This window comes from Heterodontus francisci, chromosome 9, assembly GCF_036365525.1.
Source record: "Heterodontus francisci isolate sHetFra1 chromosome 9, sHetFra1.hap1, whole genome shotgun sequence".
NCBI classification, from domain to species: Eukaryota; Metazoa; Chordata; class Chondrichthyes; order Heterodontiformes; family Heterodontidae; genus Heterodontus; species Heterodontus francisci.
The window spans coordinates 110,836,628-110,859,881 of record NC_090379.1 but is presented as its reverse complement, the minus strand read 5'-3'; the positions used below and the strand labels follow the sequence as shown (position 1 = coordinate 110,859,881).

Genomic DNA, 23,254 nt, shown 5'->3' with positions numbered 1-23,254 from the left:
AACAGTTATTCGTCTTCATGAAAATAGATCCCCTGGGATAGTGTCGAGAACTAACATGTCCAATGCGTTCCAATAAACCAATGAGAATGGATTCGAGGTCTGTAACGATCTTAATGCTTATGTGGCATCTGGATCCAGAGATCAGAAAATATAATGGAGTGCTTTGCATGGATCGGAAGCCTTAATGATCCAGCTCAATGGGAGGAGTGGACTCAACGCTGTATTGCATGCTTATCGACAGATCTACAGGCATAGAAGACATTCAAGGTGAATTTCTAAAAGTTGGGCGTGGTATTGCAGCTATTTTGGCGCTTTAGGTGGTCTTTGGGTTATTCCGGTCTATGCATCCGGTGCTCAAGAGACACGTGAAGTAATCAGAAATGAATAGGAAATTGCACTTTCATGAATATGTCAGGATTAATTCGGATTATCAAACCATTATTCCGCTCAGTGGTAACCTCCTTACACTGTTATGGATTTATTCCGATTGACAAAGCATGACAACGCTCAGTGACAACACATTCACCGTGCTTTCATGGATTTTAAAAATGCCTTCGTCCTCATGTCTCCTGTGGCCCTCATGAAGAAACCACAAGTTTCACGAGAACATGGCCAAGGGAAGGTGGGGATGGGAGAGGGAAATGGGATTAATGCACGATTAGTATAAATGGGTGGTTAATGATCGGCGCGGAATCGGTGGGCCGAAGGGCCTGTTTCGGTGTTGCATCACTCGATGACTCTAAGTATTGGATTTTAAATGCCAAATGTGCTCCAACTCCATAATCAGTCTACGGATAGATGAGAGAATGCCACTCTTCAGATTTGATGTATTAGTTAGTGATCATAGTGAACATAGAACTTAACTCGTGTCAATGCATTTCTGCTATCTCCGCTTACCTTGAAAAATGGGCTCACTCATGGGGATATGGCGGTAAATGCACCGAAATATGATATTGTTGCTTCGAAGATCTGAGGACAAGATCTCAAATGTAATGATTGAAAAATATAGCGGGGGCATCGGTTCTGATTTCTAATTTGTGTCAGAATATCAAGGGTCTGGTGGGTACATAAATTCACACTGGATACGGTACTTAAGGACCATGCTAAGAAGGCTTGGTCTTTTTGGTCTTTGCTAGAAGACAGTCAAATCCTAATTCATGTTAAGCGTTCCGGTTGACAGTGCATAACACCGAAGCGTGTAGGATAAATAATTCTTATGACTTGTTCCCGTCACCTAAAATCAAAACGCAAGGTGGAGTTGTGTCAACAGAAGAGCCAGCTGCTGGTAGAGGTCCCCAAGTAATGCATACTTGCCACCGACAATTCTGGAGGGGTGGGGGTGGGAGCGGGGGAGGGCGATGGGTGGGGGTTGCGGGGGTGGTAGTGGGATCCGCTTCATGACAGGCGTGCACGTTGCCGAATCTCCTCAGCTGAAAACTTCAATTAAGCAGTTGTTGATTCATAACTCTGGTATACAGCATTGCACATTAGTCCAGAACATCAGGTTTTTATCAGGAAACAAGTGGAGTTGGATAACTCATTGCACCACCCTCAAGGCGGATGCCTGTCGCCTATCGTACAATTGATGAAAAACTTCGGGTACTTGAGGCGAACAGTGCTGGAAGGTGTAAGCCGGGCAAGAGCGGTGAGAGCATGTGGTCATATATTCAGTTGGATACTGCGACTTCTTCCCAGAAAGCAAGTAGCTCTTGATAAAATTGCACACTTCCAACTGCATTTGCTTATAAGTACCCATGCATAAGAATTGGAGTTTGAAGCATACAGGAGGGACAGTAAATCTAGCATTGTCTGTCTGGAACCTAGTTCATTCCGCCTTCATTCTGTTCCATGTTTTGCAGCGAATGTGAATTATTGACATATTCATTTGCATTAATTTCTGTTTGCAGTCGAACGTCAAGCGAATTCTCAGAGTTCCCATTTGGCGGAGTCGAATGAATAGAAGATGAGAATGTGGCTAGTTGGATGTGTAACACGTGGTTGACATTTCACTAGGGCTCTCCCGCTTGTCCAGCATAACTTCGGACTAGCGGGAGAATCAGATGGAAATTTCCACCGGTATTCGCAAAGCCTCCAGCGAGAGCCCTTTCTTTCGATTATAGTCTTATGTGATCGTTTACTGCCGGTGATTTAATTTCAATTATTGTAGGTAACAAAATATAAGTTTTCATTCATAACATTTCGGAATAAGGTCAAAGGCAGCAGAGCTACTATTAATGACTGGATGTGATGTTACAGTGAACAAAATAACCAACGATGTTGTCTTATGCTGTGGGAGGCTGAATGGGCATTCCGAACTGAACACTTCATGGACCAAGGCCAAATTGGACACAGGCACTGTGGAACCTAGAGCTTGGAACAACAAGTGCTGGAAACACAGGACATCTACCGACGAGAATGGTACTTAGTGACCTCAGTGTGAAAAATTGCCCAATGCATCTGAGTTACTGATAACACGACCACCATACAAAGAACAAGGTGTATCATAAATATGGAGCGTTATTCCAGTTAAATCCGTCATTCGTTTAAAAAAGATAACATTAAGTATCTCAAGTAGGATTATTACTTAGAATTAACATAGAGATCTGCATGATAAAGAGGAAGGTCTTTTTCCGCATGATAACGAGTAAGGTACTTTTGCGCTTATAAAAGCAGCAAATATCATAGAGTCATACAGCACAGAAACAGGCCATTCGGCCCACCGTGTCTGTGCCGGCCATCAAGCACCTAACTATTCTAATCCCATTTACCAGCAATTGGCCCGTAGCCTTGTATTCTATGGCGTTTTAAGTGCTCGTCTAACTACCTCTTAAATGCTGTGAGGGCTCCTGCCTCTACCACCTCTTCAGGCAGTGTGATACAGATTCCAACCACACTCTGGGTGAATTTTTTTCTCAAATCACCTCTGAACCTCCTGCCCCTGACCTTAAATCTATGCCCCCTGGTTATTGACCCCTCTGCTAAAGGAATGCCCCTCATAATTTTGTATACCTCAGTTAGGTCCCCCCTCAGCCTTCTCTGCTCTAAGGAAAACAACCCTTGCCTTTTCAGTCTCTCTTCATAGCTGAAATGCTCCAGCCCAGGCAACATCCTGGTGAATCTCCTCTGCACCCTCTCCGGTGCAATCACGTCCTTCCTATGGTGTGGTGCCCAGAACTGTACGCAGTACTCCAGCTGTGGCCTAACTAGCGTTTTATACAGCTTCATCATAACCTCCCTGCTCTTATATTCTATTCCTCGGCATTGTGACCTGTCATCAGAACAGTTTTGATGAAAGATCACAGAACTGAAACGTTAACTCTGCTTCTCTCTCCACAGATGCTGCCAGACCTGCTGAGTATTTCCAGCATTTACTGTTTTTGTTTCAGATTTCCAGCATCCGCAGTATTTCGCTTTCATTATGGTGTTTTTGCGCTCTTGGCTGAGTAATCTAAATTTGCAGCCCAAAATGTTTTTTCAGTTGAAACCTATTTACACTGTTATGATTTCATTCGGATTGGCAAAGCATGTTAACGTTCAATGGAAACCAATTTACACTGGTTTTATAGATTTGCAGATTTGCATAGGCCGAGTGCCTCATGCGGATCACGTGAAGAAACTAGACTCTTCGCGACAACTGACCAAGTATTGAATTTTAACTCCAGAATCGCTACAAGGGTAGATGAGAGTCTTTCTGAACCTATCTTTCACAAAATGTTGGCTGTTTGGTCACTCTTCAGATTCGATAACATAATTAGTTATGTGTTGGACGACATAGCAAAGGATGTACCTGGAATTTAACATGTGCCCCAGTTTTGTTGCGAAGTCCACATACCTTGAATAATAGGCTCACTATGGGGACATGTTGGCGAATGCGCATAAATATATTATTGCTTTGAATACCTAAGGACAATGTCTCAAAGACATTGCTTAGGAAATGCAGAGAGGGCATTGGTTCTGATTGTTAATTTATTTCAGGTTCCTGGCAGATGCAAGGATTCCAACTGTACAGAGTACTTAAGGACCATGCAGAGAAGTTTGGTCGTTCTGGTCTTTGCTCAAAGGCAGCGAAATCCAAATTCAGATTAAGCTTTCCAGTTGATGATGCACAAGACCTAAGCATCTAGCAGAAAGGCTTATTATAACCCATGTTCCCTACCTAGGACCAAACGTAAAGCGGATTTGCGGCATAAAAGGGAGTTAACTGCTAGGAAGAGTTCTCCAACCTTTATATACTGGTCACTGAGTACTGGTGAGTGGGATCTTCCCCATAGTTGGCACGCACCTTTGCTTAGTTCCATAGCTGAGGACCTTATTTCAACAGTTGTTGATGAATAAACCTGGTATATAGAGTAGCACATTAGCAAAGAATTTCAAATTTTACCACGAACAAGTGGAGTTGGGTAGGTAATTTCACCACCTTGAAGGTGGGTGTCTATCATACTTGATGAAGGAACCCGGTGTAAATTGGACGGGGGTGATGAGAGCAAGTACTCATATGTTCAGGTAAATACTACGATTTATTGCCAGAAAGCAAGCAGCTACTGATAAAACCATGCACCTCCAACTGAATATGCTTGGAAGCACCCATGCACAGGGTGTTCTCTTCGCATAAGAATCGGAGTTTGAAGCAAGTAAGAGGCACTATAAACATTTCAATGCGCGTCTGGAACCAGGTTCACTCCTCCTTCACATTTAGGAAATCCGTTAGTTTTATGTATTTTAAAGCGTGGTGTATTCACGCAAATTTACCAAAAAAAACCCTTCAGCGTGTGATTAAAATGCAAGTGAATCCCGTTTTGTTGTTTTACCCTACAAATTATTATAGTGCAATATTTGATATATATGTTCTACCGATAATATCTGGTGACTGACATAAGGATTACAGAGCTATTCGGATCAGTGCACTTTCCATTTAAAATAACATGATTTAAATTTTAACTATCTCTCTAAGAAGCTCGGTTATACAAATGTATACAGTAACACATCCTAAGGTGTCCCCAATGTATAGTAAACGGAACATGTGAAATTAAAATAAACAAAAATCAATTTATTTTAGTTTCTTTGTAACACATTATTTATCTAATCAAGGGATTGATGCGAGAGGAGTTATTTTAACCTGAGTCGATGAGAAAAGTCCTGGGGTGTCAAGTGCATTTAAAATACTGTGATGTTATTACAGGGAGGTGTGTCTCTGATTTAATAGCAAGCCTCAAGTATAGCCAGTGGAAAATTGAGATGTTGTCTAAGATTATGAAAGAAAAGTCAGGGCATAGATTAACACCCGTTTGAGGTTCCAGGTTGTCACCGGGAGAGGCCTGAAGTGACTGGCCGCTCTGTCAATAATGGGGCATTATTTCTTGGGATTTAGTTGAGGAAAATAAATGCCACCCCGTGCCCACACCAAGGAAATTGCACCAAACTGATTTGTCAGTGCTTCTAGTTCACGCATTTTCGCCCCTCATTGGCCAACAGGCGTGACCTTGCGATGATGAATCCAAAGCTTGCCATGTTTCACTTTGGCGAGATTTTGACAGCTTAAAACTGGAGCACAAGTTCAGTGTGCACTGTTCCAGTGAACTTCTGGTCAGTGTGTGTGAAGCACGCCAGTTGGAACAAGGGGAGTTAAAGATCGCTGCGTCGACAGTGAGGCATCTGTAAGCGAGTTTTACGCCTTTCTTATTTTTGCTTAATTTCGAATAGTACTATTTGTTCACTTTTCCACTGCACTGCTGTATCTCCGATGAGCACAATAAGAGCCGCTTATTCAATAATTACTGCAAATGAATGGATTGAGACTCCTGGGAGTCACAGTCTCCAATGGATAATATAACAAAAATAATTAATGCATTAAAAATCTTATATAATGTAACATACATCAGTTGAAAGTATGTGTATTAAATAGATTAAAATACTAAAAGCAGAGCTGGAGAGACAACGGATTAACTATATTTTTATCCTCTCCTCTACACAAATGCCTTTCCATACTTGCGGATTCTTCGATTTATGATAGATAATTGCTCAAATGAATCAGTATTCTTCCTGTTGTATTGCCCTTTTGTAGCCAGGGGCGAGTCTGCGAAATGTCGTGACGGTCGTATTTGAGAAAACGAGGGGCAAAAAATACCACATAGGCGGCCAATGGGCTCAGGGTCGCAGCACAGACTCCTTGAAAACAACAATGATTACTGCAAAAGGCAATCCCGGCCCTGGAGTTAGAGGTTGGCCTCTGCAGGAGTTGTTCGAAATGTGCTGTGCAAATCTTTCAGCATAGTTAACTTTACGACCATATCGACATTCTCGCATGTTTATTGTTTTTAAATCAATTTGCCCTATATATAAAGGCTTGTTTGGGCATTTATTGTTGTCATCGATTTAAACAGTGACGTTCCATGTTCGGATCAATGAACAATGCTGGGTTCACGCTGAATTTCATCAATTCTTTTATTTGACAGGTGTATTCATTTTAAAGTGTTTATTTTGGTGTGAGCCTTTCTGCGATTAATAGTGGGCTGCCTTTCTACATCAGAGTTTTCTTTAGTGCATTTCTTTAATTCTAGATAAAAGCTTCAAGTGGATCCGTGGAGCTTAAACTGATAGAAATCCACTTCTGGGACTGAAAGGATCCTGTTGGAGATCGGGAAGAGTCTGTTCGAAATCAGAGAGGATGAGCAGCACAGAAAATAATAATCTCTCGTTGGAGGAGAAGGAGTATGAATTTTGTGGACACACCTTAAAGATTACGATGTTTAAAGGAGCTTCTTTATCCATCTCTGCTTATGTCTGGGGCCCTGTAAGTCTAATGCTAGTTATAAGTATATTGCTTGGGTCTAAGGGTAAATTCCCGGCCTACTGCAACTACTTTGCAATTCATCACTGTAATTTTGGCTACACTCGCATGGATTAGGAGTTGGTGCAGGTGGGTGCGTAGCTCAGGAGTTAGCTCCCCGTTTGATTCCGAGACAGAATGGTACCAACCTCTTCGTGGAGAGAGATGTTCCACCACTTGGAATGGCAAGGTGGATCTTCTTGGCACTGCATACTATTATTATAGGCTGTGATTTCTAAACTGACCTCCTTTTGAACGGTTGTGCATTTCTCACCATAGTTGATGTGTAGCTTCTTTAAGCAGGTGATTGTGATCTGCGACCGCACACTTAGCATATCATAAATGCTGGCTCGGACAGATTCCCTATTCTTAGTCGAATGGTGCCACTGAACCCAGAGGGAAGAGGGTGGCCTCGATTTGCCAACTCAGCCCCATGATAATGCAGCACTCCCTCTATGCTTCTCAACTTTGTTTCTTACCTCTTATTATCTCTGTATTCTCCTCCAGCCCAACAACCCGTCGTGACCATTGCTCTTTTTCCATTCTGGCTTCTTCCTCATCGCGGATTTTTATTGTTCCACTATTGGCAGCAGTGTCTTCAGTTACCAAAGCCCTGACGTCTACAATTCCCTTCCTAAACTTCCCCGCCTCTCTACCTCTCTTTTCCTCCTTTAAGATGGACGTGCAAGCCTCCTACTTTGATTGCACTCATGCACCTATTCCCTCATGTGCCTGGTTTTCAAGTATTTTTGAGAACGCTTCTGTGAAGTGTCGGGACCTTTCGCAATGTTAAAGGCGCCATATAATGCAAGATATTGTTTGTTGAAGTATCAGCATGGTTTTAGTAACGAAGCTTTGGAGTGGAGTTTGAACTTTAGAGGATTCAGTGTGAAGGGGGCTCTATCACTGAGTCAAGGGTGGCATTTCTTAAGTGGATCCTGCAGTGCACTGGCTATGTTAAGGAAACTGGAATAATGATCCAGAAAATGTATGTTTCAAAGCCTACCAAGAGCATTTGAGAATTTATATTTAGTTTTTATTGAAAAATCTGGAAATATAAGGAAGAACATTTGCCGCCCTTTCGTGATCGGGCCTATGTGTGACTCCACCCCCACAACAACGTGATTGACTCTGAAATGTTTTCTGAAGTGGCTTGCCTGGAAAGCTACTTAGGACTACTCAACTGTTCATAAGAGAACTCGCCACTAGTTCTCTGAATGCGAAGTATATGCCAGCCTCTCTAAATGCATCAACATCTTGAAAATGAATAGAATCCCACTGTTGCCACCAAGCGTATAGCCTGCAGCAATTAGTTTTTTTTTGCAAAATGTAAACTAGTATGCAATTCAGTCCCACGCAAAACCCATTCACTTCCACAGAGTTAAAATCGGGTCCGAGTCGTTTCCCATTCGAAGTCTATAGCCACTCGCCTCTGGTCGACAATGCACTGTAAATGCAGTCTAGGTCCTTATTTTTAAATTTCGACCTCAATTTTTCTCTGACCCCCTATTCTGTTTTTCTTATCGTGAACCAGCTGTGAAAGATCAAAGCATTATTTGTACCTAAAGGAAGGGAAGAGGACGGGTGGCGAAAATTGGATTGGAATACTTTGCTTTCCATCATCTTTTCCTTCTTTCCTTGAGTTTCCTCAGATTCCCCAGTTCCCGCTGAAACCAAAAGGCTTGGATTGCGACCTAGGTGCATGAATCTTTCAAGGCTGCTCTGACCTATTCAGATGAAGACGCCTTAGTAGCCGTTTAAAATCTTCCCCACTCCCACCAACCATTCTTTGCTCCATCTTCCCAGATTGTCCATGTGATTTCTGCATCTTGTAAATTGATTAGCATAATGAGTGTGTTTTCTTTTCAGGGGATTGTACTTTGTCAGTACTTTCAAGATGAAAAGATTGATTTTACTGGGAAGAAGGTGCTTGAACTAGGATCTGGGACCGGAATTGTGGGGATTTTGGCGGTGTTGCTGGGTAAGTTAACTCATCCTGTAGTTTCGAAGTAACATATACAAATTTGTAAAATCATAATTTGAAAATCTCTATAAGGTGAGGACTGATATTTTATTGATAGTGACTCTTCGTTGTGCCTAGCCTACCATTTGCTATGGATCGTCCTGGTGTCTATAGTTACTATTCAGAGTGAAATCGCTGTAGATACTAGTATTAATGCATATCCCTATAATTACCATTCGTAGTACTTTCCTTCTTGTTGCAATACATAGCGCATATGACTATTGCAACTATTCAAAATGCATGCACCTATTATTATTCGTCCTTGTACCTACCTAATAATCATTATGCATAGCTCCTATTCTGTAGTTACTTTTCAAGCTTCTTATGTCTGCAGTAACTTGCAAAGTATTTAGTCGTCTAGTATGCCATTTAAATTGCATATGACTATAGTTTAATACGTAGTGCTTACCACAATAGTTACAATGCACAGCATTTACCTATTTACCTATTCATGTGATTAGTCATCCAATCTCTCCTTCCAGCATGCATTTCGATAAATAGAATATCTGATGCCCACTGCATTAGCTACTAGTTAACGTGTAACCATCTATAATTAATATTCGCAGTACTTACCTCTATAGGAACTATTCACACTGTAAGCCACTAGAATTATTATTTATTGCCATGCCACCTATACAGTTCACTTTTCACGCATCCAGTTACTATTGCTGTGTGTAAGCTGTAATTTGCTGTCGGTTGTTGTTACTCCTATCATTCATAATATTAGTTATGTGATTATTTCTGTAGTTATTACTCATAGTGCATATCCCTATATTTGCTATGCATAATGCTATCCATGTATTACTATTTATAGCACTTCTCCCTATGGCTGTGCTCCATTTGTCCTTAGTATAACGTGTTTACCCTTCTAAGGCCAAGTTATACTCTCCGCCATGTAAACTCTATTTCTCTGGCCAGGAGCCTGTCTTCGCCTTGAAGAGCAGACCCCTTCTCTCTTCTTCAGAATTCTCATTCAACCTGGAGCTCTCCCTCTGACTTCTTACCCACTTTAGTTCGTTTCATTGAGAGCTTTCAGCATGACACACGCCATTTCAAGTTCTAAGCTCCCCTCACCCACTCTAACCTATCTGAATCTGAAAGTACAGCACTCCATTCTCTCTGGCACCTCCTTCTACCTTTCCCCAAACAATGACCTCACGACTGAACATCCATCCACCATTTCCAAGACTGTCACTGACACCATATATTCTGGGGATCTTTGCTCCTTGGCCTCAAACCCTACCAATGCCTTCAAATCTGCTATAAAAGAGTAGTATTGTTGTTTGGTATGCCAACCTGTACCTAGCGAAGGCTCAGCACCACCTCTCTGTCATTTTCTCTTACCTTCCCCTGGACTATGAACACACCACTGAACATCAATCCATCATTTCCAGGACTGTCACTGACTTAAAATAGAAACATGAAGTGCTGTAAATACTCAGAAGCTTGGGCAGCACCTGTAGAGAGAGAAACCGAGTTAACGTTTCAGGTCTGTGACCATTCAGCAGAACTCCACAGATGCCACCAGTCCTGCTGAGTATTTCCAGTATGCTCTGTTTTTATTTCAGATTTCCAGCAACAACAATATTTTGCTTTTATTTTACTGTCACTGACCTCATAACCTACACAGCCTGCTTCTACCACCTTCCCAAAATCTACGATCAAGACTGCCCTTGTAGATTCATTGTTTCAGCCTGTTATTGCCCCACACAACTGATTTCTTCACATCGCGACTTTATTTTTACTCCCCTCGTGTAGTCTCTTCCTACCTATATCCATGTAACTTCTGATGGCCTCTGTTACTTTAACAGTTCCTAGTTTCCTGATCCTGTCTACATTTTGCCATGTACATTCAATCTCCGTACACATCTATCCATCTCCAGCATGGTCTGATGGCTCTCCATTTGTTTCTTGAACCGAGGCCCAAACAGTCTCCAACCACTTGTTCTGTTGAAAGGTCACTGACCTGAAACGTTAACTCTGCTTCTCTCTCCACAGATATTCCCAAACCTGCTGAGTATTTCCAGCATTACTTGTTTTTATTTCAATCCCCAACCACTACCACCCTGCACCCCTGGCTGAACTTGTCCTCACGATGAACATATTTTCCTTTCACACCACTCAATTTTTCCAAATAAAACGTATTGCTATAGGGACCCAGATGAACCTTAGCTCTGCCTGCCCTGTCGTGGGATGTGTGGAACATTCCCTGTTCCAGTCCTACTCTGTCCCCCTCCCTCACCTCTTTTTCTGTTACATTGCTGACTGTATCTGTGTCGTGTCCTGCTCTTGCTCTGAACTGGAAATTTTCATCAACTTTGCCTCCAATTTCCACCCTTCCGTCACATCACATGGCCCATTGCTGACTTTTCCCTTCCCTTTTTCGACTTCTTTGTCTCCATTTATGGGGAAACACCATCTATCAATATCCACTATAGGAGCAATGACTCCCACAGCTATATTAATTACACTTCCGCACAACCCACTTCCTTAAGAACTCTTTTCCAGTCTCCCAGTTTTAACATTTCCGTTGCATCAGTTCTGATGATGCAGCCTTCCTGAACAGAGAACTCCCCTCACTGGTTGACAGGGCCCTCGAACATGCCTCTCCCATATCCCATATCTCTCCTATTACCCATGTCCCCCTCCCAGAAACACAATAATGTTCCCTTTGTTCTCCTTTTTCACTCCACCTTCCTCCATATTCACCACATAATCGTCTGCCATTTTCCAGCACAATGCAACCAACAAACATAACTTACCCTCCTCTTTCAGCATTCCCAAGGGACCATTCTCTCTGTGGCACCCTGGTCCACTCCTCGATCACCCAACACCCTCTCCCCTTCCCACAGCACCTTCCCATGCAGGTGAAGGAGATGCAACACCTGCCGTTTTACCTCTTCCCTTGTCACTGTCCAGGGCCCCAAATACTACTTCCAGGTAAAACAACGATTTACTTGTACTTTTGTTCAATTTACTTTACTGTATTCGCTGCACACACAATGCAGTCTCCTCTACATTGGACAGACTGATGTAGATTGCATGCTAGTTTTGTGCAACACCTCGTTACCAAGCGTGACCCTGAGCTTCCTGCCGCCTGCTCTTTTAATACTCCACTCGACCCCCACTCTGATTTCTCTGTTCTCGGCCTGCTATACAATTCCAATGAAACTCAATGTGAGCTTGAGGAACAGCCCCTATCTTTTGATTAAGTACTTTACAGCCCTCTGAACTCAAAATTGAGTTCAACAATTTTCCTCGGAGAAAAGAAGGCTGAGAGGGGATTTGATAGAGGTATTCAAAATCATGAGGGGTACGGACAGAACACATAGAGAGAAACTATTCTCACTCGTGAAAGGATCATGAACAAGAGGGCACAGATTTAAAGTAATAGCTAAAAGAAACAAAAGTAACTCAAGGAAAATCTTTTTCATGCAGCGTGTGGTCAAGGTCTGGAATACACTGCCTGAGAGTATCGTGGATGCAGGTTCAATTGAAGTACTCACAAGGGAATTATTCTGCTATATGAAAAGGAAGAATATGCAGGGTTAAGGGGAGAAGGCAGAGGAATGGCAATAAGTGATTTTTTTTCATTTGAAGAGCCAGTGCAAACACGATGGACCAAATGGCCTCCTTCTGCACTGAAACAATTTTGTGATCGGTGAATAATTTCTGTTCATAACATCAGACACCCTTTGTTCTGTGATTCTTTGGTTTTGTTTTTGGATGGGAGCTGTTGGAGATGATTCTGTTTTCCCATTTACACTTATTCAAGACACATCTTTTGTTTTATTTCTTGTCCCATTATCATTTCCTTTCACTTTGCACCATCATCCTTTTTGTCATTTAAACTCTCTTGTCTTCCTCAATATCACATAACTTCCCTTTAGTTCTATCTTTCTCTCCTCCCCGTCCCTGCCTCTATACTTGTTTTAAACCTGTAATATCAGTAAATTTGTCCAGTTTTGGTGAAAGGTCATCAGTCTGAAACGTTAACTCTGTTCCTCTCTCCAGAGATTCTGCCAGACCTTGTGCCGGGGCCAAGGATGTCACTGAACAGCTGCAGAGCACCCTGAGCAGGGAAGGTGATCAGCCAGCTGTTGTGGTACACATTGGTACAAATGACATAGACAGAATGAGGGATGTGGTCCTGCAGTCAAATTAAGGGTGCTAGGTAGAAAATTAGAAAACATGACCTCAAAAGTAGTAATCTCTGGATTACTCCCAGTACCATGCACAAGTGAGTACTAAAATAGGATAAAGCAGTTGAATGTGTGGCTGTAAAGATGATGAAGGAGAGATGGCTTAAATTCTTGGGATATGGGAACTGACTCTGTGGGAGATGGGACCTGTACAGACCAGACAGGTTGCATCTAAATCGAGTCAGGACTGAGTTCCTTGTGGGACGATTTGCTAGTGTTATTGGGAGGGTTTAAACTAAATTGGCAGGGGTGTAGGAGCCAGGAGGAAATAACAGAGAGGAATACCAGGGTGCATAAAATATTGGGAGAGATTGATAGCAGTAGAGTAGGGAATATTAAGTTATTAGGTGGGGCAGAGTAAGGGAGAAAGTGATAAAGTCTAAATTAAGGTTAATGTGCATGTTTGCAAATGCATGGAGTGTGGTTAAAAAGATTGGCGAGTTGCAGGCGCAGTTGACATGTGAAAATATGATGTTGTGGCTATAACAGAGACCTGGCTCAAAAAAGGTGTTAAGTACTCCTGGTAAGACGGTGTTAAAGAAAGTTAGGAAAGGAAGAAAAGGGGGAGGAGTGGCAGTACTGATTAAGGAGATCATTGTAGTGCTGGAGAGACAGGATATCCCAGAGGGGTCAAGGACAGAATCTATTTGGCTAGAGCTAAGGAACAAAAAAGGCACTATTACATTGCTCAGTGTAGTCTGCAGGCTACTAACTAGTGGAAAAAGATGTAGAGGAACAAATTTGCAAGGAACTCACAGAGAGGTGCAAGTATTATAGAGTAGTTATAATGGGAGACTTAAATTATTCGAATATAGACTGGGACAGTAGTAGTTTGAAGGGCAGAGTGGGTCACGAATTCCTAGAGTGTCTTCAGGAAAATTTTCTACATCCATATGTTTCCAAGTCCAACGAGAGGGGAGGCGCTGCTGGACTTAATTCCTGGCAAGGAGGTGGGACAAGTGGATCCAATATATATAGGAGAACATCTAGAGGACAGCGACCATTGTATTAGAAGGTTTAGGTTGGCGATGGGAAAGGACAAATGACAATCTAGAGTAAGCATAATTATCTGGGGAAATGCTGACTTCTATGGGGTAAGAACGGATCTGGGTCGAATAAATTGGAAGCAAAGGTTGGCAGGAAGAACGGTAGCTGGTCAATGGGCTACCTTCAAAGAGGAGATAGTGCAGGCACAATCAAGGTATAGTCCCTCAAAGGGAAAAGGTGCAGCAAACAAATCCAAAACTCCCTGGGTGACAAAAGAGATAGAGATGAAGAAGAATAAAGTGTGCTTACGGCAGATGTCAGGTGGATAATACAATGGAGAACCAGGCTGAATATGGAAGATTCAGAGGGAAAGTAGAAAAGCAAATAAGAGAAGCAAAAAAAGAGTATGAAAAGAGACTGGCAGCTAAAATAAGGAATCACAAAGTATTCTATAGGCAGATACATAGTTAAATGGTGGTAAAAGGTGGAGTAGGGCTGATTAGGGACCAGAAGCAGGATTTGCGCAGGAAGGCAGAGTGAATAGCTGTGGTACTCAATGAATATTTTGCGTTTGTCTTTGCCAAGGAAGAAGGTTCTACCCAGGCCAAGGTAAAAGAGAAGGTAGTTAATACACTAGCGGGATTTCAAACTGATAAGGAGGAGGCATTAGATAAGCTGTCTATGCTTAAAGTTAATAAAGTTCCAGGGCCGGATGAGATGCATTCAGGGATACTGAGGAAAGTGAGAATGGCAATTGTGGAGGCACTGGCCATAATTTCCCCGTCTTCCTTAGACTTAGGGGTGATGCCAGAGGACTGGAGAATTGCAAATATTACACCATTGTTCAAAAACGGATGTAAAGATAAGCCCAACAGTTACAGGGTAGTCAGTTTAACTTCAGTGGTGGGGAAACTTCTAGAAACAATAATGCTGGACAAAATTAATAGTCACATGGACAAATGCGGTTTAATTCAGGAAAGGAAGCACGGATTTATTAAGGCAAAATCATGTTTAACTAACTTGATGGAGTTTTTTGATGAGGTAACAGAGAGGGTTGATGAAGACAATGCTGTTGATGTGGTGCATATGGGCTTCCAAAAGGCATCTGATGCAATGCCGTACTACAGACTTGTGAGCAAAATTATAGCTCATGGAATAAAAAGGGACAGCGGCAACATGGATACGAAATTGGTTGAGTGACAGGAAACAGGGAGTAATGGTCCATAGATTTTTTTGGACTGGAGGAAGGTTGGTAGTGGAGGTCACCAGAGATTAGTGTTGGGACCCTTGCTGTTCGTGATTTATATTAATGAACTAAAACTTGGTGAACAGGGCATAACTTCAAAATTTGTAGATGATACTAAACTTGGAATCATTGTGAACTGCGAGGAGGATATTGCAGAACTTCAAAAGGGCATAGACAAATTGGTGGAAAAGGTGGACACGTGGCAGATGAAGTGTGAAGTAATTCATTTTTTTTATTTGTTCAGGGGATGTGGGCGTCGCAGGCTATGCCAACGTTTATTGCCCACCCCTAATGCCCTTGAGAAGGTAATGGTGAGCTGTCTTCTTGAACCACTGCAGTCTTTGGCATGTAGGTACACCAACAGTGCTGTTAGGAAGAGAGTTCCAGGATTTTGACCCGGGTAAGAAGAACCTGGAGATGGTATAACATAATGGGTACAACTCTAAAGGCTGTATAGGAGCAGAGGGACCTGGGGCTATATGTGCATAAGTCAGTCAATGTGGCAGGACAAGTTGAGAGAGTGGTTCAGACAGCATACAGTATCCTGGGCTATATTGATAGGGCAATACAGTGTAAGAGCAAGGAAGTTATGTTGAACTTGTATAAGACACTCGTTTGGTCTCAGCTGGAATATTGCATCCAATTCTGGGTGCTGCACTTTAAGAATGGCATTGGAGAGAGTGCAGGAAAGATTCACAAAAATAGTTCCACGATGAGGATAGATTGGAGAAGTTGGGACTGTTTTGCTTGAAGAGAAGGCTGAGAGGAGATTCGACAGAGGTATTTAAAATCATGAGGGGTCTGTAGAGTGTATATAGGAAGAAACAGGACCTGTACAAGAAGGATGGGTTGCATATGAACTGGAGGGGCACCAATATCCTGGGAGGGAGGTTTGCTAGAGCTCTTTGTGAGGGTTTAAACTAGTTTGGCAGGGGGATGGGAACCGGAGCCACGGATCAGTGGATGGGGTAGCTGTTGAACAGGCGGAGACAGAGTGCAAAGAGTCTGTGAGGAAGGTTAGACAGTTGACAGGGCAAAGTTGCAGCCAATATGATGGGTTGAAGTGTGTCTATTTTAACGCAAGAAGTGTCAGGAATAAGGGTGATGAACTTTAAGCATGGATCAGTACTTGGAGCTACGATGTTGTGGCTATTACGGAGACGTGGATATCACAAGGACAGGAATGGATGTTGGAAGTTCCGGGGTTTAGATGTTTCAAAAGGAATAGGGAGGGAGGTAAAAGAGGTGGGGGAGTGGCATTGTTAATCAGGGATAGTATCACAGCTGCAGAAAGGGAGGTCATCGAGGAGGGTTTGTCTACTGAGTCATTATGCGTGGAAGTCAGAAACAGGAAAGGAGCAGTCACTTTGTTGGGAGTTTTCTATAGACCCCCCAATAGCAGCAGAGACATGGAGGAACAGATTGGGAGGCAGATTTTGGAAAGGTGCAGAAGTAACAGGGTTGTTGTCATGGGTGACTTCAACTTCCCTAATATTGATTGGAACCTCCTTAGTGCAAATAGTTTGGATGGAGCAGTTTTTGTCAGGTGTGTCCAGGAAGGTTTCCTGACTCAATATGTAGATAGGCCGACTAGAGGGGAGACTATGTTGGACTTGGTGCTTGGCAACGAACCAGGCCAGGTGGCAGATCTCTCGGTGGGAGAGCATTTCGGTGATAGTGATCACAACTCCCTGACCTTTACTATAGTCATGGAGAGGGACAGGAGCAGACGGGATGGGAAAATATTTAATTGGAGGAGGGGGAATTACAATGCTATTAGGCAGGAACTGGGGAGCATAAATTGGGAACAGATGTTCTCAGGGAAATGCACGACAGAAATGTGGAGGTTGTTTAGGGAGCACTTGCTGCTACTGCTGGATAGGTTTGTCCCGATGAGGCAGGGAAGGGATGGTAGGGTGAAGGAACCTTGGATGATAAGAGATGTGGAACAGCTAGTCAAGAGGAAGAAGGAAGCTTACTAAAGGTTGAGGATGCAAGGATCAGACAGGGCTCCAGAGGGTTACAAGGTAGCCAGGAAGGAACTGAAGAATGGACTTAGGAGAGCTAGAAGGGGACATGAAAAAGTCTTGGCGGGTAGGATTAAGGAAAATCCCAAGGCGTTCTACACTTATGTGAGGAACAAGAGGATGGCCAGAGTGAGGGTAGGGCCGATCAGGGATAGTGGAGGGAACTTGTGCCTGGAGTCGGAGGAGGTAGAGGAGGTCCTAAATGAATACTTTGCTTCAGTATTCACTAGTGAGAGGAACCTGGTCGTTTGTGAGGACAGCGTGGAACAGGCTGATATGCTTGAACAGGTTGAGGTTAAGAGGGAGGATGTGCTGGAAATTTTGAATGATATGAGGACAGATAAGTCCCCGGAGCCAGACGGGCTATACCCAAGGATATTATGGGAAGCGAGGGAAGAGATTGCCGCGCCTTTGGCGATGATCTTTGCATCTTCACTGTCCACTGGAGTAGTACCAGATGATTGGAGGGTGGAAAATGTTGTTCCCTTGTTCAAGAAAGGGAATAGGGATAATCCTGGGAATTGTAGACCAGTCAGTCTTACGTCGGTAGTGGGCAAATTATTGGAGAGGATTCTGAGAGACAGGATTTATGATTACTTGGAAAAGCACGGTTTGATTAGAGACAGTCAGCTTGGCTTTGTGAGGGGCAGGTCATGCCTCACAAGCCTTATTGAATTCTTTGAAGATGTGACAAAACACATTGATGAAGGAAGAGCAGTGGATGTGGTGTATATGGATTTTAGCAAGGCGTTTGATAAGGTTCCCCATAGTAGGCTCATTCAGAAAGTAAGGAGGCATGGGATACAGGGAAAGTTGGCTGTCTGGATACAAAATTGGCTGGCCCATAGAAGTCAGAGGGTGGTAGTAGATGGAAAGTATTCAGCATGGAGCTCGGTGACCAGTAGTGTTCCAAAAGGATCTGTTCTGGGACCTCTGCTCTTTGTGATGTTTATAAATGACTTGGATGAAGAAGTGGAATGCTGGGTTAGCACGTTTCCATATGACACAAAGGTTGCTGGAGTTGTGGATAGTGTGGAAGGCTGTTGTAGGTTGCAACGGGACATTGACAGGATGCAGAGCTGGGCTGAGAAGTGGCAGATGGAGTTCAACCTGGAAAAGTGTGACGTGATTCATTTTGGAAGGTCGAATTTGAATGCGGAATACAGGCTTAAAGACAGGATTCTTGGTAGTGTGGAGGAACAGAGTGATCTTGGGGTCCAGTCCATAGATCGCTCAAAGTTGCCACCCAAGTTGATAGGGTTGTTAAGACGGCGTATGGGGTGTTGGCTTTCATTAACAGGGGGATTGAGTTTTAGAGCCACGAGGTTATGCTGCAGCTCTATAAGGCCCTGGTTCGACCACACTTGGAATATTGTGTTCAGTTCTGTTTGCCTCATTATAGGAAGGATGTGGAAGCTTTAGAGAGGGTGCAGAGGAAATTTACCAGGATGCTGCCTGGACTGGAGGGCATGTCCTACGAAGAAAGATTGAGGGAGCTAGGGCTTTTCTCATTGGAGCGAAGAAGGATGAGAGGTGACTTGATAGAGATGTACAAGAAGATGAGAGGCATAGATAGAGTGGATAGTCAGAGACTTTTTCCCAGGGTGGAAAGGGGGCATAATTTTTGGGTTTCAGGGAGATGTCAGAGGTAGGTTCCTTACACAGAGAGTGGTGGGTGCGTGGAATGCGCTGCCAGCGGTGGTAGTAGAAGCAGATACATTAGGGGCATTTAAGCGACTCTTGGATAGGTACATGGATGATAGTAGAATGAAGGGTAGGTAGTTACTTAGATCTTAGAGTAGGTTAAAGGTTCGGCACAACATCGTGGGCCGAAGGGCCTGTACTGTGCTGTACTGTTCTATGTTCTTTGTTCTATTTACTGCAGATGCTGGAAATCTGAAATAAAAACAAGAAATGCTGGAAATACTCAGCAGGTCTGGCAGCATCTTTTTTTTATTCATTCAGGGGATGTGGGCATCGCTGGCTAGGCCAGCAATTATTGCCCATCCCTAATTGCCCTTGAGAAGGTGGTGGTGAGCTGCCTTCTTGAACTGCTGCAGTCCATGTGGGGTAGGTCCACCCACAGTGCTGTTAGGAAGAGAGTTCCAGGATTTTGACCCAGCGACAGTGAAGGAATGGCGATATCGTCCCAAGTCAGGATGGTGTGTGATTTGGAGGGGAACTTGCAGGTGGTGGTGTTCCCATGCATTTGCTGCCCTTGTCCTTCTAGTTGGTAGATGTCGCGGGTTTTGAAGGCTCTGTCTAAGGAGACGGTGCATTGCTGCAGTGCATCTTGTGGATGGCACACACTGCTGCCACTGTGCATTGGTGGCGGAGGGAGTGAATGTTAGTGGATGGGGTACTAATCAAGTGGACTGATATGTTCTGGATGGTGTCGAGCTTCTTGAGTGTTGTTGGAGCTGCATCCATCCAGGCAAGTGGAGAGTATTCCATCACACTCCTGACTTGTGCCTTGTAGATGGTGGACAAGCTTTGGGGAGTCAGGAAATGAGTTACTCGCCTCAGGATTCCTTGCCTCTGTCCTGCTCTTGTAGCCACGGTATATATATGGCTACTCCAGTTCAGTTTTTGGTCAATGGTAGCCCCTAAGATGTTGATAGTAGGGGATTCAGCGATGGTAATGCCATTGGATGTCAAGGGGAGATGGTTAGATTCTCTCTTGTTGGAGATTGCCATTGCCTGACGCGAATGCTATTTCTGATGAAGGGTCACTGACCTGAACCCTTAACTCTGCTTCTCTCTCCACAGATGCTGCCAGACCTGCTGAGCATTTCCAGTAATTCTTGTTTTGATTCCCAATTTTTAATTCCGGTTTCTAATATACTTGAGACGATTATTTCGACGACGAGAAATATGAACCAGGGAAAAATATCTTTGGCTGACTTCAGTTCGGGAGGTAGCCTTAGAAGTGTTACAATGGGCACTGGAGGAAGCGTTTCATTTTACACTGCTGATAGTAGCGTGACAACGGGCGGTGGTAGAAACGTCAGAATTGGAAGAGGCGAGTACGAAAATTTACGGTAGTTGTTCTGTTACAAATGGCCGTGGTGGGCTCTGCAGTAAAAGGTGAAGGCGCGAAACTCTTGAAAGTGTTTGGGGCTGCAATTAACGATGATAGGGGCGATACGTTTCGCCGTGTTAGGAAAGTTACTATTGACATCAGTGCCCTTCGGATAAGAAAAGACAATTCTTTCCTCTTTTCGCCTTCTGATACTGTCCGGTTCCAAACTGCTCCACAGGCGTAAGGGCTACCAACACGCACCTGAACAATGGTCGGTTTAGGAAGATGACACAGCCAAATCAGCCCCAGTGTATACGTATTCTTCAGGGAGCCAATGTTTTCAGGAGTCAACGCGGATTTTTATATGTGTTGTGAGACATATGTGGAAATCAGTGGATCTCCACATCCAGCAGAAGCGCCATTAGAATTAGAGCTAGCCAAAATAAACAATGGCCAGATCGAAAAAATAAACGGTTCTCGTGATGCCACAGTAACAAAGCAAATGAACCAAAAACACCCAGAATGTCCTGGGAAGCATTAAAAGCAAGATTGTCCAGGTTTATATATTAAATCTACGTGAATCCATTTTAGATCCAAACTCCTATCCAAGGAAGCAGTGGACTGCTGGCGACTCAACAAGATGCCAGATAACGGAGTCAAGCCGGCATCCTGACAATCGAGTGAAATTAGAATGTTGATCTTGGGTTGACATTCCGCCACTGGTTGTCACTAGCATCTTAAATTGGAAAATGTCGTCAAGGTTAAATATTACTGCGCCGAACATTTCTGAGCGAATGGTGTCAAATTCAGAATATTAAATCAGTTGATTCAATGATATTAATAATTTCCTCCGGAGTACTCAATCGTACTTCGAATATATGTGTTTTCTTTAAAAGCGACATTACTGAAACAATATTAACAAGAAGTTAAGTACAAGTTTTGACTCTTTTCCTAGCCGTTATATTGTATTTGCTTCATAATAACGGTTTGATTAGGCAAACCAAAGGTATTTTACGTGCACAAAAGCTGGGTACCTTTTTTTCCCTCAGCACGGAACAAGATATCGATATAGACGAGAAACGAAGTTATATACAGTAGTACTCAATTTCTGTCTTCGAGGGGCAGCTCTAGGGGCAACCATTTTGAGTCGGTCTGCAATGACAAAACTGTTGGAACTCTAATATTATAACACTATCTATAAAGTGCCCACAAACCTTAATGTATCCATATAGCCAGGCACTGGAGAGACGTCCTGCTAAAGTAATCAGAATGTAACCCCTGTATAAATTGGAAGCAGCTGTGTCACATTTGTAAGCAGAATGCAAGTTTGGAAAGATCTGATCTTACTGTATCTTCCTGTGAAACCTACAGTGCAGCCAAGCGGCTGGGTGATCTCAGCTTATGGATTCCCCTTCTCCGTACTCTCTGGGTTCAGAATTCCATGGGCTGATTTTGCCGGGCTCTTTGGCTCAAAGCCATTCCGTGCTGAATGACCGAGAGTTACAATTTCTTTGCAGAATTTTATTATTCTGTCTCTTATGGCGACCACAATGTATGTTGCCACTCGTGCTTGGAAGAATCATAAGGTAATTGCTGTTATTTGATTTTTATTGCCAGGTGGAGATGTCACATTAACGGACAGGCCATACGTTTTGAAGCAAATAGAATACAACGTCGTTGCGAACATTCCAGCCACCTCTAGACCTCGTGCAAAAACCCGCGCCCTTGTTTGGGGAGCTGATCAGGATAGCTTTCCATCTGATTTTGATTTCATTCTGGGATCAGATATTGTGTACAGCCCATCGCAATTTCCAGCTCTTCTACGGACACTGCAGCATTTCTGCAGCGACAAAACTACAATGTACTTGTCTTCTAACCTGGACGCCAGAATGGGGGCCGAAAATTTCCACCAGGAGCTCATACCAAACCAGTTCAACAGCGAGCTCCTTCATAAAAAGAAAGGGGATTGCATTTACAAAGTGACCAAAAAGAACCCACGCGACCAGCAGTAGTTTTTGATGCAGGTTCAGGGAGTGACGGATGTATTTTTCGCTTTATATCACTCTGGGAATTTACGCAGTTTGCTAACTTTTCCACAAGAGAGTTTGGGTAAACTTTTTGTGTTTTCCCCTCCTTTCTCTTTCTTTCTTAGTTCCTTACCTGCTCCTCCAAATATTGGTGACCCATACCAGCATGCTATTTTAACACATTTTACATCTACGCTCTCCGCTAGTGGATTTATTTTTATTTTATTTTTATTTAGAGATACAGCACTGAAACAGGCCCCTCGGCCCACCGAGTCTGTGCTCACCAACAACCACCCATTTATACTAATCCTACATTAACCCCATATTCTCTACCACATCCCCACCATTCTCCTACCACCTACCTATACAATTTACAATGGCCAATTTACCTATCAACATGCCAGTCTTTAGCTGTGGGAGGAAACCGGATATTTTGTCTTAATGATTTTTTTCAGGGGCTTTATAAATGAAAACCCATAAACGAAATTACTTTGAGGCGTTACTTTTCTGGCAACCAAATAACTCATGTTCACCCCGGGACAGGTACATAATTTAAATGTTAACGACATCCAGTCACTGTAACAGTATAAGATTCCAGGGTTTAAATTATTCTGTTGTATACCAGTGGTAAACGCACTGGTATGGAATGCTGGCTTTATGGTATTCAATAAAAGAGTTTAGCCGTTTATAATAGTTGGGTTAACGCCCTCGGTAAATCGTGCATAGGGGTATTTCATATGGTAAGCAAATTCGTTCTTACTCTGCAGATGGAACCAACAAACATAGCCCATGATCTTCGATGGTTCCACTCTGCGTCCTGCTCAACCTGCCGGCAATCTTATCTCCGTTGTTTCCTCTCATCTTAAGTTCAACTCGTACATTTTCTCCATTGTG

General features: G+C 43.1%; 1 protein-coding gene across 1 annotated transcript; it reads left to right on the top strand.

The window, feature by feature from the left end:
- Positions 1 to 6,664: 6,664 nt before the first annotated feature.
- LOC137373517 (EEF1A lysine methyltransferase 3-like) lies at positions 6,665 to 22,345 on the top strand. Its single transcript, XM_068038389.1, has 3 exons — positions 6,665 to 6,790; positions 8,696 to 8,807; positions 21,951 to 22,345. The coding sequence occupies exons 1-3, from the start codon at positions 6,665 to 6,667 to the stop codon at positions 22,343 to 22,345; spliced, it is 633 nt and encodes a 210-aa protein (XP_067894490.1).
- The last annotated feature ends 909 nt before the right edge of the window (positions 22,346 to 23,254 follow it).

Coding starts and splice junctions, on each gene's coding strand:
- LOC137373517 (XM_068038389.1), top strand. CDS start 6,665: ATGAGCAGCACAGAAAATAATAATCTCTCGTTGGAGGAGAAGGAGTAT. Junction 6,791..8,695: donor CTGCTTATGTCTGGGGCCCT/GTAAGTCTAATG, acceptor TTTTCTTTTCAG/GGGATTGTACTTTGTCAGTA. Junction 8,808..21,950: donor GATTTTGGCGGTGTTGCTGG/GTAAGTTAACTC, acceptor TTTTATTGCCAG/GTGGAGATGTCACATTAACG.